Raw genomic sequence first — 15,173 nt, 5'->3', positions numbered from 1 at the left:
TGAATAAAAAAATACCTTTAGTCATACCGTCTCGCTGTGAGGCACGTCCAGGCTGAAGCTCCTGGTATTCTACATCAGAGACAAGCTCCAGATCTTCATTGGTTCGACACTCATCGGACACCAGCGAGGTTCTGTCTGATTGGTCGGTGGTCTCAGACAGAGCCTGGCAACTGGATGTCGTCTCTGAACGCTGCTGCAGCTTCGTTTGGAGGGACTCGATGATTTTATCTTTGTGCTGAAGCTCCTTGCTCAGCCTGTGCATACACAACATCATATCATTGTCATTTATTTAGTACAATCATTATGATTTTCAGAAAACCTGGTGCCGGGGTGGAGCACGGGTTAAAGAGGTAGTGGGGCGGCACAGCAAAACAATTATTCATTTTGTGATAAAAGCATAGAATTTGGCACACATATTCCAAATTAACTAATGTTTATTTTCAGTTATGGAGCCATCCTTAAGCTGACCTCTATTGAGCTATAGGGGTCAAAAAAGAATTACACAGGGGTCAAAATTTTAAAAATGCTCCAATCATGTTGAAAACTACACCACATTATTTGTCTGATCATAATGATTCCAAAAAGGTATAGTTTGGACTATTTATGACTGAATGTTTTGGAGTTACTGATTACTAAAGTGAAAATCAAAGAGCTTTTTTGTATTATTGCTATTATTTTTTATTTAAATTTAAGTTTAATGACCTGTGATGCTGACCTGCAGGAGTCACGACCAACCGAGGGGGAACCTAACTGCAGTACCTTCACAAAACACCAGGGGGCGGTGGCTCACACTTTGGAATCACCATTCTTTGTAAATATATCTTGACTTGTCTTGAACTGTAGTCATCTGATCTATCTAAATGCATGATGGGAAGGCCAGAGAACACCCCCCGTGACTCACCTAAGGGCAAGCAGTTCATGACCGGCGTGGTCATCATAACTCTCGGCACGGTCTCCTTCGGAAATGAAACATTGGAACAGTAAGTAGATCATTTTAAGGCAGATTAAAAACCCCTGAAATGAACACATGAGCGTAAGCTGTGTCTTACGTCCACTGATCTTGGTGCCCACTCTTTGTGCCAGGGCGGTGCTCTGTGCCAGCTGCTCTCTAAAACTTTGGCCCATGTAATAATCGATATCATTGGCTCTCAGCAGCTCCTCAAAAGCCTGTGTATTGATGAGAAATTAAACATGTGGAAAACTGATCAGTTCCATAATGTCAAATGCGGAAACAATTTGGGAAATATAACTCGTGGGCTGATAGGGTGGGGGTTTACCTTGGTGGTATCAGCCAGGTGCTGTGTGAGGATATGACAGATTCTTTGTCCCTCCCTCATCCTCTGCCTCAGGTGGGAAAGGTCACGAGCTTGTGCCTGGATCAGAGAGTTGTACTTTCTGTAAAGAAAGGAACCACAGTGTTAAGGGAAGTCTTCATGACTAAACAGTCCCATGCCGGTGTGGTCAATGATTATAAATAACGGTTCCATGAGGACTGTGGAATCACTTTGCCTGCTCACCCCGGCCATGTGGCACATTTCCCCTCTTCTGTCTGGTTTTTATCCTCCAACCTGCTGTTCTTCAGTTGAGCCTCCAGTGAAGTCACTCTTGTCATTAGTTCTTGCAGCTCCCTGCTGGGTTTGGACACAAAGTGAATTCCTTGACTGTCAGACATCCAGCCCTCATCATCTTCTACACTGCTAGGGTTTGGAGGTGCCTCAAAAGCCCAGTTCACCTGAAAAACCAGGATTTTTTTAAAAAATGTATCTTATTTCTTGTACTGTGCAGAAAATAACTTTCCCAGGCAGCAGTGACTATTGGTTACCTTGCGCGGGGTGCGCTCCAGGCTGGAAGCGTAGTCGCTGGTAGCAGAAAGGGAACGGACACGCAGATGTAGCCCACGGATCACCTTATGGCAGCCGCTCAGCTGTGACCGGAGGTCCTGGACCAGATGCTGGAGAGAAGCGGACACATCGTCCATTTCATAAGCACCTCGGAGACCTTTGCAGCTGCTGCTGCACCAACCGCTGCCCACAACCTCAGAGTGGTGTTGCTGTGACAGCGATGTGCACATCTCCAGGTCATCAAACTCTGGTGGACAAAACCAAGAAATATTGTCTGAAATTTTTGTTGATCAAACACAATGGACTCAGAAATGCCAAAAATGCAAAAACTGCAGCCTCTTTGTGGTCTTTTGTAATTAATTAAATGTTTGTCACCTAACAAATACACAGACCAAAAATGACGGGACATAAAAAACAAAAGACAAAAGAACCCTCCTGGAGACAACATGCTCTTTTTTTATTCCCCAAGAGGAAGATAATTTATGGACACATGAAACTTGGCCAGAGTTCTTTCAGACCTTGATTCTCACAACTCGGGAAGGACATTGAGACAAAACAATCCCTCACAGACTCTGTTCTCCTGGTTACATCAAAGGCCTGAACAAATGAGCGAAATTAACAAATGCATGAATGGAATCTAATTAAATGTAATGAATGGAGAAGGAAGATACAAGAAAAAAAATGACAACAGTATCTAGAAGAGCATCTAGAGCACAGAAAAATAGTCCTCTGTTGACATTTTCTCAGTTGAAGAAGAGTTCCAAGGAATATCTTTTTCTCAAAGGTTCTTGGATGATGATCTCTCATCTTTGATTCTGACTGCTTATCTGTGATCCTAATTCTGATCTTTGCTCATGGTCAGTCATCTTTGATTGCTAATCCTTGATCCTGATTCTGATCTTTTCTCATGGTCACTTATCTTTGCTGAGCTTTGATCCTGATCACAGATTTTTTTTAAACTTGCAAAGGAGGTTGTATTTCTGGTGTTGTTAGCCTGTATTTGCTTTAACAAAAATCAAAGTCAATATCCTCATCATGACTCTGACCCTGTCTTTGATCTGTGATCAGGAAGCAGGATCAAGAAGTGGATTCTGACCTTTGATCCTGATTGCTGAACTAATCATCATCCTGTTTACAGGATCAAAGGAAACAGGATCAAAGATGAAAGAGCCAAACAGTTTCAGGATCAAAAATTAAAGCTGAAGACCAAAATAACATCCACCTCTTGATCCAGATCCACCTAAAATTTATTCAACTCTTCCTTGACCCAAGCTCCAATTCTTCACAAAATTTCACAGAAGTCCATTAAGTACTTTTGTGATATTCTGCTGACAAACAAACAATAATGAAAACACAACCTCCTTGGCGGAGGTAAACATGAACACAAGACATGAAAGAAGAAAAGGAAAAGCTTGCATTGCTGTTTGTCACCTGGGCTGCTGGCGTCTTCTCTCTCAGCTTCGTTCTCACTGCGACCACAAGTCTCATAACCCAGATCCTGGAGATCCACCTGCACCTGCTTACTGGCCTGCTGGACTGATGTCTCAGCTGTTAAGAAGGAAGACATGACCCGAATGTGTAAAAACAAACTGTGTGGTTTAAGGATCTGAGCATGTTTCAGGGCGTGACTCACTGAGAAGGTCCCTGTAGTCCTTCAGTTGCTCAGCCTGAGCGTGCACCGTGGCCTCAGACACCATCAGCCTCTCCTGCAGTTCTCTGTTCTCCTGGTGACTCAGAGCCAGATCAGAGCGCAGGCGGGCTGCCTGCTCACACAAACCCTCCTCTCTATGCTGCCAGAGCGCTCCCACATCACTGCTGCTCCTGCCAGTCTCCTCCTCCTCCTCCTCCTTCAAAGGCAACATGGCCAAGGACAAACACAGAAGGGCATTAAGGTACAGCAGTCCTGGGTAGAATCGAACAAGTGAAAACTAAATCTACTTTTTCTGCAGTTATTCACTCACTCACTCATCTTCAACCGCTTACTCTAATTAAGGGTGTGTGTGTGTGTGTGTGTGTGTGTGTGTGTGTGTGTTCATGTGGTGTCCAAAGGAGACCAGCAGGGGGAGCTTGCTCCTAATAGTATAAAACAGGCGGGTTTGCCATTTTGAGGTTGCAGTTGTTGGTGAGCAGTATTCAAGAAACTGTATGGTTGTTCTCTATAAAAAGCTTGTAATAAAGTTTGGTGTGTGTGTGTTTTTTGTTGCTACAACGCAGTCTTTTTCTGAGGAACCACATGCTTCTTTTTCTGTTGAAACACAAAAGAAGAAAAGATTTTTTCTTTTTCTGAGAAACCACACGTTTCTTTTTCTGCTGAAACACAAGGTGGGGTACACCCTGGACAGGATGCTAGTTTGTTGCAGGGCCACATATAGACAAACACATTCACACAAACACACGCACACCTACAGGCAATTTAAAGTTTCCAATCCACCTAACCTGCATGTCTTTGGATGTGGGGGGAAGCCTCCAGCCCCCCGTGACCTTTAATAGAAGTAAGCAGTTGAAGATGAGTGTGTTTGTTTGTTTACACTATCACATACTAAATGTAATTAATAGTTGAAGGAGCAAATGTTGCACGTTCTGAGTTTAACTCGTACCAGCTCAGCGTGATGTCTGTAACGGCGTGCAGCCAGCGTGCTCAGGTCCAGGGAGCTGGGCCTTGTGCAGTGTCTCTTCCCCGGCTCATCACTTAGGCGTACAGACGGAGGCCCACGCTTTCCCGCTTGTAATGGAGCTGCTTTTTCTTCTTCCTCCTCTTCTTCTTCAAGGTGCTCCTGCTCCTCATCTTCTTCACGGTTCAGATTGCTGTGATTCTCCTTCCTGTGGAGAACTGCAGCTCTTTCTCGACTTTCTTTCAGATTATTGTTCTCCTGCTGCAGCCTCTGCAGTGCTCTCCTAAGTGAAGATGAAAGGAAAGACAAGTGGAAGAAAAAAGGTCCCAAGTTGCAGACAAACAATGCGACTGGGTGGAGGGGTGGGCCATTAGTGAAGAAAGAACCCATGCAGACTCATGAACCCATTTAGACTTTTGCCAACACTGTGAAGCAATTTTTTTCTGCATTTTTGTTAATATCAAGTGAATCTGACGTGCACGAGGTGCTTCAGCCACATTAACCTCAGCCTACATTCTAACCCTTTGACCTCTATCAACTACCTATAGCCATTAATTTTTACTAGATTGACACATTCACCCACATCTGTATGAAAACTTCATACTTTGAGATTTTTTTTTTTTTAAATTAAAGTCCAAGCATGACATGAGGTGACAGTAAAGCCTGTCCCCCATTACCAGTATTTGGCCCCAATTTCAAAATTGAGGAAGCTGGCAAAACCAAAATTTGTATGTAACAGCAGTTCTTACTGTTACTTACTATTTTATATCCAATTACATATCATAGGAAATGATTATTTTCGATTACACCTGATTATGGATGACTCCCATCAATCAATCAATCAACTTTTTTTTTATATAGCGCCAAATCACAACAAACAGTTGCCCCAAGGCGCTCTATATTGTAAGGCAAGGCCATACAATAATTATGAAAAACCCCAACGGTCAAAACGACCCCCTATGAGCAAGCACTTGGCTACAGTGGGAAGGAAAAACTCCCTTTTGACAGGAAGACACCTCCAGCAGAACCAGGCTCAGGGAGGGGCAGTCTTCTGCTGAGACTGGTTGGGGCTGAGGGAAAGAACCAGGAAAAAGACATGCTGTGGAGGGGGGCAGAGATCGATCACTAATGATTAAATGCAGAGTGATGCATACGGAGCAAAAAGAGAAAGAAACAGTGCATCATGGGAACCCCCCCACAGTCTACGTCTAAAGCAGCATAACCAAGGGATGGTCCAGGGTCACCTGATCCAGCCCTAACTATAAGCCTTAGCGAAAAGGAAAGTTTTAAGCCTAATCTTAAAAGTAGAGAGGGTGTCTGTCTCCCTGATCTGAATTGGGAGCTGGTTCCACAGGAGAGGAGCCTGAAAGCTGAAGGCTCTGCCTCCCATTCTACTCTTACAAACCCTAGGAACTACAAGTAAGCCTGCAGTCTGAGAGCGAAGCGCCCTAATGGGGTAATATGGTACTACGAGGTCCCTAAGATAAGATGGGACCTGATTATTCAAAACCTTATAAGTAAGAAGAAGAATTTTAAATTCTATTCTAGAATTAACAGGAAGCCAATGAAGAGAGGCCAACACGGGTGAGATATGCTCTCTCCTGCTAGTCCCCGTCAGTACTCTAGCTGCAGCATTCTGAACCAACTGAAGGCTTTTTAGGGAACTTTTAGGACAACCTGATAATAATGAATTACAATAGTCCAGCCTAGAGGAAATAAATGCATGAATTAGTTTTTCAGCATCACTCTGAGACAAGACCTTTCTGATTTTAGAGATATTGCGTAAATGCAAAAAGGCAGTCCTACATATTTGTTTAATATGCGCTTTGAATGACATATCCTGATCAAAAATGACTCCAAGATTTCTCACAGTATTACTAGAGATCAGGGAAATGCCATCCAGAGTAAAGATCTGGTTAGACACCATGCTTCTAAGATTTGTGGGGCCAAGTACAATAACTTCAGTTTTATCTGAGTTTAAAAGCAGGAAATTAGAGGTCATCCATGTCTTTATGTCTGTAAGACAATCCTGCAGTTTAGCTAATTGGTGTGTATCCTCTGGCTTCATGGATAGATAAAGCTGGGTATCATCTGCGTAACAATGAAAATTTAAGCAATACCGTCTAATAATACTGCCTAAGGGAAGCATGTATAAAGTGAATAAAATTGGTCCTAGCACAGAACCTTGTGGAACTCCATAATTAACTTTAGTCTGTGAAGAAGATTCCCCATTTACATGAACAAACTGTAATCTATTAGACAAATATGATTCAAACCACCGCAGCGCAGTGCCTTTAATACCTATGACATGCTCTAATCTCTGTAATAAAATTTTATGGTCAACAGTATCAAAAGCAGCACTGAGGTCCAACAGAACAAGCACAGAGATAAGTCCACTGTCCAAAGCCATAAGAAGATCATTTGTAACCTTCACTAATTCTGTTTCTGTACTATGATGAATTCTAAAACCTGACTGAAACTCTTCAAATAGACCATTCCTCTGCAGGTGATCAGTTAGCTGTTTTACAACTACCCTCTCAAGAATCTTTGAGAGAAAAGGAAGGTTGGAGATTGGCCTATAATTAGCTAAGATAGCTGGGTCAAGTGATGGCTTTTTAAGTAATGGTTTAATTACTGCCACCTTAAAAGCCTGTGGTACATAACCAACTAACAAAGATAGATTGATCATATTTAAGATTGAAGCATTAAATAATGGTAGGACTTCCTTGAGCAGCCTGGCAGGAATGGGGTCTAATAAACATGTTGATGGTTTGGATGAAGTAACTAATGAAAATAACTCAGACAGAACAATCGGAGAGAAAGCGTCTAACCAAATACCGGCATCACTGAAAGCAGCCAAAGATAACGATACATCTTTGGGATGGTTATGAGTAATTTTTTCTCTAATAGTCAAAATTTTGTTAGCAAAGAAAGTCATGAAGTCATTACTAGTTAAAGTTAATGGAATACTCAGCTCAATAGAGCTCTGACTCTTTGTCAGCCTGGCTACAGTGCTGAAAAGAAACCTGGGGTTGTTCTTATTTTTTTCAATTAGTGATGAGTAGAAAGATGTCCTAGCTTTACGGAGGGCTTTTTTATAGAGCAACAAACTCTTTTTCCAGGCTAAGTGAAGATCTTCTAAATTAGTGAGACGCCATTTCCTCTCCAACTTACAGGTTATCTGCTTTAAGCTACGAGTTTGTGAGTTATACCACGGAGTCAGACACTTCTGATTTAAAGCTCTATTTTTCAGAGGAGCTACAGCATCCAAAGTTGTCTTCAATGAGGATGTAAAACTATTGACGAGATACTCTAACTCCCTTACAGAGTTTAGGTAGCTACTCTGCTCTGTGTTGGTATATGACATTAGAGAACATAAAGAAGGAATCATATCCTTAAACCTAGTTACAGCGCTTTCTGAAAGACTTCTAGTGTAATGAAACTTATTCCCCACTGCAGGGTAGTCCATCAGGGTAAATGTAAATGTTATTAAAAAATGATCAGACAGAAGGGAGTTTTCAGGGAATACTGTTAAGTCTTCTATTTCCATACCATAAGTCAGAACAAGATCTAAGATATGATTAAAGTGGTGGGTGGACTCATTTACTTTTTGAGCAAAGCCAATAGAGTCTAATAATAGATTAAATGCAGTGTTGAGGCTGTCATTCTCAGCATCTGTGTGGATGTTAAAATCGCCCACTATAATTATCTTATCTGAGCTAAGCACTAAGTCAGACAAAAGGTCTGAAAATTCACAGACAAACTCACAGTAACGACCAGGTGGATGATAGATAATAACAAATAAAACTGGTTTTTGGGACTTCCAATTTGGATGGACAAGACTAAGAGACAAGCTTTCAAATGAATTAAAGCTCTGTCTAGGTTTTTGATTAATTAATAAGCTGGAATGGAAGATTGCTGCTAATCCTCCGCCCCGGCCCGTGCTACGAGCATTCTGACAGTTAGTGTGACTCGGGGGTGTTGACTCATTTAAACTAACATATTCATCCTGCTGTAACCAGGTTTCTGTAAGGCAGAATAAATCAATACGTTGATCAATTATTATATCATTTACCAACAGGGACTTAGAAGAGAGAGACCTAATGTTTAATAGACCACATTTAACTGTTTTAGTCTGTGGTGCAATTGAAGGTGCTATATTATTTTTTCTTTTTGAATTTTTATGCTTAAATAGATTTTTGCTGGTTATTGGTGGTCTGGGAGCAGGCACCGTCTCTACGGGGATGGGGTAATGAGGGGATGGCAGGGGGAGGAAGCTGCAGAGAGGTGTATAAGACCACAGCTCTGCCTCCTGGTCCCAACGCTGGACAGTCACAGTTTGGAGGATCCAAGAAAATTGGCCAGATTTCTAGAAATGAGAGCTGCTCCATCCAAAGTGGGATGGATGCCGTCTCTCCTAACAAGACCAGGTTTTCCCCAGAAGCTTTGCCAATTATCAATGAAGCCCAGCTCATTTTTTGGACACCACTCAGACAGCCAGCAATTCAAGGAGAACATGCGGCTAAACATGTCACTCCCGGTCTGATTGGGGAGGGGCCCAGAGAAAACAACAGAGTCCGACATTGTTTTTGCAAAGTTACACACCGATTTAATGTTAATTTTAGTGACCTCCGATTGGCGTAACCGAGTGTCATTACTGCCGATGTAAATTACAATCTTACCAAATTTACGCTTAGCCTTAGCCAGCAATTTCAAATGTCCTTCGATGTCGCCTGCTCTGGCCCCCGGAAGACAATTGACAATGGTTGCTGGTGTCGCTAACTTCACATTTCTCAAAACAGAGTCGCCAATAACCAGAGTTTGATCCTCGGCGAGTGTATCGTCGAGTGGGGAAAAACGGTTAGAGATGTGAACGGGTTGACGGTGTACACGGGGCTTCTGTTTAGGGCTACGCTTCCTCCTCACAGTCACCCAGTCAGCCTGCTTTCCCGACTGCCCGGGATCTGCCAGGGGGGAACTAACGGCGGCTAAGCTACCTTGGTCCGCACCGACTACAGGGGCCATCATACAAGTGTTTCTGTGCAAACTGCCCGTGCGTTTTAACTTTAACTTTTCCAAAAAGCTAAAACTTCTGATAAATCTCAAAACTGTCTTCTGTTGAAGAGCACAACATGCTTTTGATTGGTTTCATGTTGCAGAGGAGGATCAGAAGGAGGCATGTGCTCAGAGAACGCTAAATACCGATTACTGCATATTGTACTCGATTGTCCACTTTCAACTTTGTTTGCGGGTGTCTCTCTCCCTCTCTCCAGGAAATTCAGAACGAGGGTGTCTCCTTTGATGGCTTTGGAGCCAAAAGTTGGAAACACAGCATTTCCCACAGGTACAGCATGGAATACCCTTCCCAGGAAGGACAATCCTTCCTGGGGAGGGTATTCCATGCCTTGCTTGTGAGTGCAGCATTCTTTATGATGTTGAGTGCAGTTGGCCTCAAACGTCTGCACAGCCCTGTGGCATAGTGAGCGCCACTCAGCCCGGTTAATGGTGAGTTGCTTCAGGTTAGAGGGAGGGATGCCACACAGGATTCTCTCTCCACTTCCAACTATTTTGATAGAATAGTACCCTCGATCTGCACCCATTCAATCTGATTGCTCACTTTTTTGGATCACAGTTTATCACAACTTTTTCCAACCTGTTTAAAACTTTCCCAATTTCTCACAATGTTCTACAACTCTACCTTTACCACTGATTACACCCAACTTCAGGCCCCGATTGGGAGTCTTTTCTTCTTCTTCTGAAATTGTAGACAATTGGTTATCAAAAATTAGTAATGGGAGACCATCCTAGGTCACTCTCAAGTCATGAAACTGCAAGTCCCAAGTCAAGTGTTGACAACTGACTTGAGACTTGTAGTTTCATGACTTGATGGTGACTTGCTTCCGCTTCTGATTCATTCTTTTGCGAGATATCCACAACACCAATAAACGTACCTCATTTGAGCAACGGAAGCATATCCATCCCTCTCTAGTTGGGACCCGATTGTGCCAAGTTCACCTTCAACTGTCTTCTTTGCCCCCTGTAGTTGCTCTATGTGCTGCTCCCCGTCAGCTTGCTGGGCGAGGACCGCCGACCCATCTTGCACACAACTGTAGGTTTTTCTAGATTTCTGAAGTTAGAAGACAGATTGTTGTTGAACTTCGCTCATAAAAAGTTGTTTGGATAGAATTCCAGTGTGGAATATGGTGGTATTTTACCTGAATGTGTGCCAGACACCTGGCAGCTACTTTATCCTCTCCCTCCTCCTCCTCTATGCTGTCCGTGAACTCCTCACTGCTGCCACCTTCATCATCTCCCTCCTCTTCATCTGTGCTCACATCTGGAAGCACAACAGCTATTTAAGGACAATATACTTTCTGTTCTTCTTTTACAGATGTCTCAACCCAGAGTTGAATTGTCTTGTTTTTTGTTTTTTTTTACATCTCTCACTGTCCTCAGTTGTTGTTACACGTGTCTCTGTGGAAGTCATGGGACTTAACGGGAAATGTTATGTCATATGGTGCAGACCGGCCAAAGGTGGTCTGAGTCAGTGTGTGCGATCACATGACACAGAGCGTTGGTTCTGTGATGACTTCTACAAATAAGTATGTGCCTAAATTCAAACAGCAGTTCTTTTGCTGTGTGCACTTTCGAAAATATGCAGATGCATGCTGGCTTTTTGCCAGGAAGCCGAGGTTCAAAGGACAGTAATAGGGTTGGAATGTCAAAGGAATTTATGTTTCACAACTGGCCCATATGATACACAACAGACACACACAGGCGCATATATATATATATATATATATATATATATATATATATATATATATATATATATATATATATATTATACACACACACGCACATTAGTGTTGTAAATCATATGTGTAAACAGTGCATGCCTTTACCAACAGCTATGTAACTTAATACTAGTGTTATTTTGCAATCGTGGAACATCCAAGCACGGCTGGTTACTGCAAATATCTCCACCCTCGAATATACGAGTATTCAGTCCTTTTGAAAGTTTAGTATCGATAAACAGCAACATTTTTATTGTGTGAAACTGCCAGAATGTGGTGCCTGGTACTTTTGATCAATGTGAATTTGGTGTCGGTGATCAATTGAACAAAATTTGTCATATTTTCAACAAACCTGAATGGGACTTATCCAGTGAAGGTATCTGAAGACCAGTTTACTGAACAGAGTACTGATTATGTAATTTTATTATTTCCTGGCAGGACTGGGTTTTTTTCATATTACTACTCCAACCAATCAGCCACAAATAAACAGTCTGCAGTATTGTGCAAACGTTTTAGGCATACCAGAGTTATAACTAAAGTAGTATTTGTTGCCCCTCCCACCCCACCTCATTTTATTGGCGTTTCAACACTAAATCTGTTCCAACAAAAATGAATATGTGAGCTATATATTTTTATATTAAATATGAATAATTTATTTGTAAGCGTACTGACCAAACACAGTTGCAAATGAAAATGCATCATTAAAATAATTAGAAAACACAATTACACATACGTTAAGTCATGTTGTCCTTAAAATAGTTTTGAGGTCCTGCGATTTTTACTCTGGTGGGATTTACATACCGAAAAATCATACGTAACCCAATTATCATACTGATTATCATCAAAGTTGAAATTCATCACACATTTCATTTACTTAATCAGGTTTTCATACATTCTAATGTTTTTATGATGCATTAAATATGCCTAAAACGTTTGGAGAGTACATAAATGATAAACCTTCCAATGCAGAACTGCCAACTCTCCCAAATCCCAATGTGGTGGCGTGGTAAGGTCAGCAGAAACAGATGGTTTCATTTCAAAATCAATATCGGAACACACACACACAAAAAAAACACACTTCAGTGAATATCCCCTAATTTAATTACAAAAGTAATCAAGCCAATGCAAAAGCACCTGAATTCTATGCTACAAATTACCCTCGGGAGATGCTCAGCTCAGTGTGCCTTCTTGTTTAGAATTATAGTCAGTCCTGTATCGACCCTGAGGCCCATTGGTGCCTGTACTTATCCCCCAGATTCTGCAGCAAAAAGCAGATGAGAGTCTGTGACAGGCTACATCTCCAGCAAAGACCAGTACCAATTTATAGCTGGGTAGACTGACACAATGCAGATGAAGTATCTTGTCCAGTGATGCAGACAAGTACTGTAACTAGGAATCGAAACCAGGTCTCCATATTTTCAGCCATCTTCCACACAGCTACCTGCTTCTTAAGGAGTATATCACTCAGGATATTAAAATTAGAACAACCATGCAACTGTGAAAACCATGCTCATCTCATGCATGAGGGAATGAAGACATGAACAACACTTGGAAACATCTGGTAATACACCATTTCATGTAGGCGCCCACATTTGGGGATAAATATTTATATTAGAACTTGATAAAAAAAAAAAAAAACACAACCTAAAAATCTGCCGCTACATTGCAGTATCTTGATAATAAAGTTGTAATAATATTGCAAAACAATCACAATAGGTGCACATGTGGTTGTGAACAAACAGTCTTGGGGAAACTTTAATATTCTCCTTGGATAAAGATGGACAAAAACAAACAAACAAACAAACAAAAAAAACCACGAGGCTGGTCTTTGGGAAAAGAATGGAATTAAACACAAGAGCAAGTGGGGGATTGCAGATTTGGGGTTGCTTGAGACAAATTTTTAATTCTAGACAATAAAGAGAAATCAATAAGAGGTGCCTTTGAGAAAAAGCCATAATGTTTATTTTTGGTTACATTTAGAATACAAAAAAAAAAAAAAAAAAAAAAAAAAAAAATTACAAGGTTTTCATCTTGTTGGCATAACAGTGCACAAATCCCACAAAAATATTAAATAATCGGCAATGATTATTATGTCATTCCAGTCTCATTGAGAGCATAGTGCAGACAGCAAAATTACTTTTAATTATAATTTTAAAATTAAAGTGGTATGTTAGTGCAAAGCTGAACTGAATTTAAACAAACAAGCTTTCATCCCATCATCAGTGTCATCTCAAATTCACTAGCTTGCATCAATCATTCGTACCTGAGTCACATCTGTTAGTCAAAAACTTGAGAAAAGCAGCAACTTTATTATAAAACTGTGTATGAAGGCTGAAGCCCCACACTTTGGATTAAAGTTGCACATTGCATGAAGCGATGGTGCAAAACAAATGATGGACAGCAAAACATTTCACTGTAAGGCATGAACGCAGCGACTTCAGTGCAACAGTGAGGCTGGAAGAGTGACAGGTGAGACAAAACATAAAATGGCAATACAGAACAAACACACTGCAAAGCAAAATACGCAGGCAGGTTTCAAAAACAATGTTAAAACATGTTCACACACCACACTCAATATACAGAAACAAATCAAAGTCTGAGCCGCACGTAGACACATTACATGTCACTGTGGTTAATTTGAGTCGTGCTTGTGCTGTTCGGAAGAAGCTGTCTGAAGGCTGAGGCTCAGGTTTACAATTTAATCAGACATTTTAAAAAGTGGAATTGTATCAAGGCCAATTTTTTTTTTTTTTTGCTTAAAACATGAAACAGGCCATTGTTGCTTACAGACAGCTCCGTCTCACATAAACAGTCTCACTGGGCTGTGATCAGACACAACATCATCATTAGTGACAGTGCCCCCTGCAGGCCCGGAGGCTAGACCCTGCCCATCCCCACCTCCAAAGTCAGGCTGCCTCTTAGCTGCTTTCTCCACAATCAGGGACATGCTTCTGGTCCTGCCCAGGACTTCCTCCAGCTGGCCGCGTAGTGCCTGAACAGAATCGAGCTCAGTGTGCAAAGCCTGGATTTTCTCTGAACTGCTGTAAAATGGAAAAGAGGAGGTAGATAATGTGCTTTGGAACAAAAAGTATTTCACTCTATTTTGAGTTAAGGCCTGTTTATTGGTTTGAAATGTAGTTGAGCTGGGAGATACAACAGAATAAAAGTCACCACTGGAGTTACGCCATGTCACAAAATCAATTATGCAAAACTGTTAATTCTACAGTATATTTAAAAAAAATATTTATGTCCCCTTTAATAATCATCATACTTGATCAACCCCATCTTCGTTTTCAAATCTGCTCTTTGAAAGATCAGAACTAGATGAACAGGGATGGGCATCGATAAGATTTTTTTGATAGATACCATTATCGATTCCGCTTATGATCCGATTCCTTATCGATTCCCTTATCGATACCTCCTGTGAATTTTTTGCGTACTAAAAGTAGGCTTTACAGGTTTTCTATGTCAGCGGGTCAAAGAGCTTTTTCTGCAACAGTCTTCCTGCGACCGGGAGGCAGTCGGAGTCCGCGGACATTTTTAAGTCAAGACTTAAAGCCTATTTTTATTCTTTCTTATGAATAGTTTTATTTTTTTTATCTGTTTTATTTTTTTACTTCTGTTTTTAATTATGTATTTGAATTTTTACATTTTATTTATTTATTTAAATTTTTTATGTTGAACTGTTCTATGTGAGGCGCCTTGAGACGGCTTTTGTTGTGATTTGGCGCTTTATAAACCAATTAAATTGAAACTGAACAACATTTTATTGAGTCTTAAAGTAAATAAATATGAAATTGGTCACTGGATCCTTAACCTCTGGACATAAATAAACTCTACATGGTGGATCCTTGATCTCTGGACATAAATAGAAATAAAATCTGTAGTTATTGTCAAAAGCATTTCCTTTCAGACATTATTGG

General features: G+C 41.1%; 1 protein-coding gene across 1 annotated transcript in view; it reads right to left on the bottom strand.

Annotated features, from left to right (window-relative positions):
• The window catches only part of LOC117521821 (myomegalin-like), a 150,802-nt gene that overhangs the window by 21,573 nt on the left and 114,056 nt on the right, over positions 1-15,173 (bottom strand). The window contains exons 23-34 of the mRNA XM_034183170.1: positions 14,149-14,291; positions 10,669-10,790; positions 10,405-10,580; positions 4,439-4,739; positions 3,475-3,688; positions 3,273-3,389; positions 1,823-2,088; positions 1,518-1,732; positions 1,278-1,395; positions 1,050-1,167; positions 902-956; positions 16-254 (exon numbers count right to left, since the gene is read on the bottom strand). Of these exons, the coding sequence (XP_034039061.1) occupies positions 16-254; positions 902-956; positions 1,050-1,167; positions 1,278-1,395; positions 1,518-1,732; positions 1,823-2,088; positions 3,273-3,389; positions 3,475-3,688; positions 4,439-4,739; positions 10,405-10,580; positions 10,669-10,790; positions 14,149-14,291 (2,084 nt within the window). The remainder of the gene's footprint in view (positions 1-15; positions 255-901; positions 957-1,049; positions 1,168-1,277; positions 1,396-1,517; positions 1,733-1,822; positions 2,089-3,272; positions 3,390-3,474; positions 3,689-4,438; positions 4,740-10,404; positions 10,581-10,668; positions 10,791-14,148; positions 14,292-15,173) is intronic.

The sequence above is a fragment of the Thalassophryne amazonica genome, chromosome 12 (assembly GCF_902500255.1).
Source record: "Thalassophryne amazonica chromosome 12, fThaAma1.1, whole genome shotgun sequence".
In the NCBI taxonomy this organism is placed as follows: domain Eukaryota; kingdom Metazoa; phylum Chordata; class Actinopteri; order Batrachoidiformes; family Batrachoididae; genus Thalassophryne; species Thalassophryne amazonica.
The sequence above is the reverse complement of the archived record's forward strand: the minus strand, read 5'-3'. Positions and strand labels throughout refer to the sequence as shown.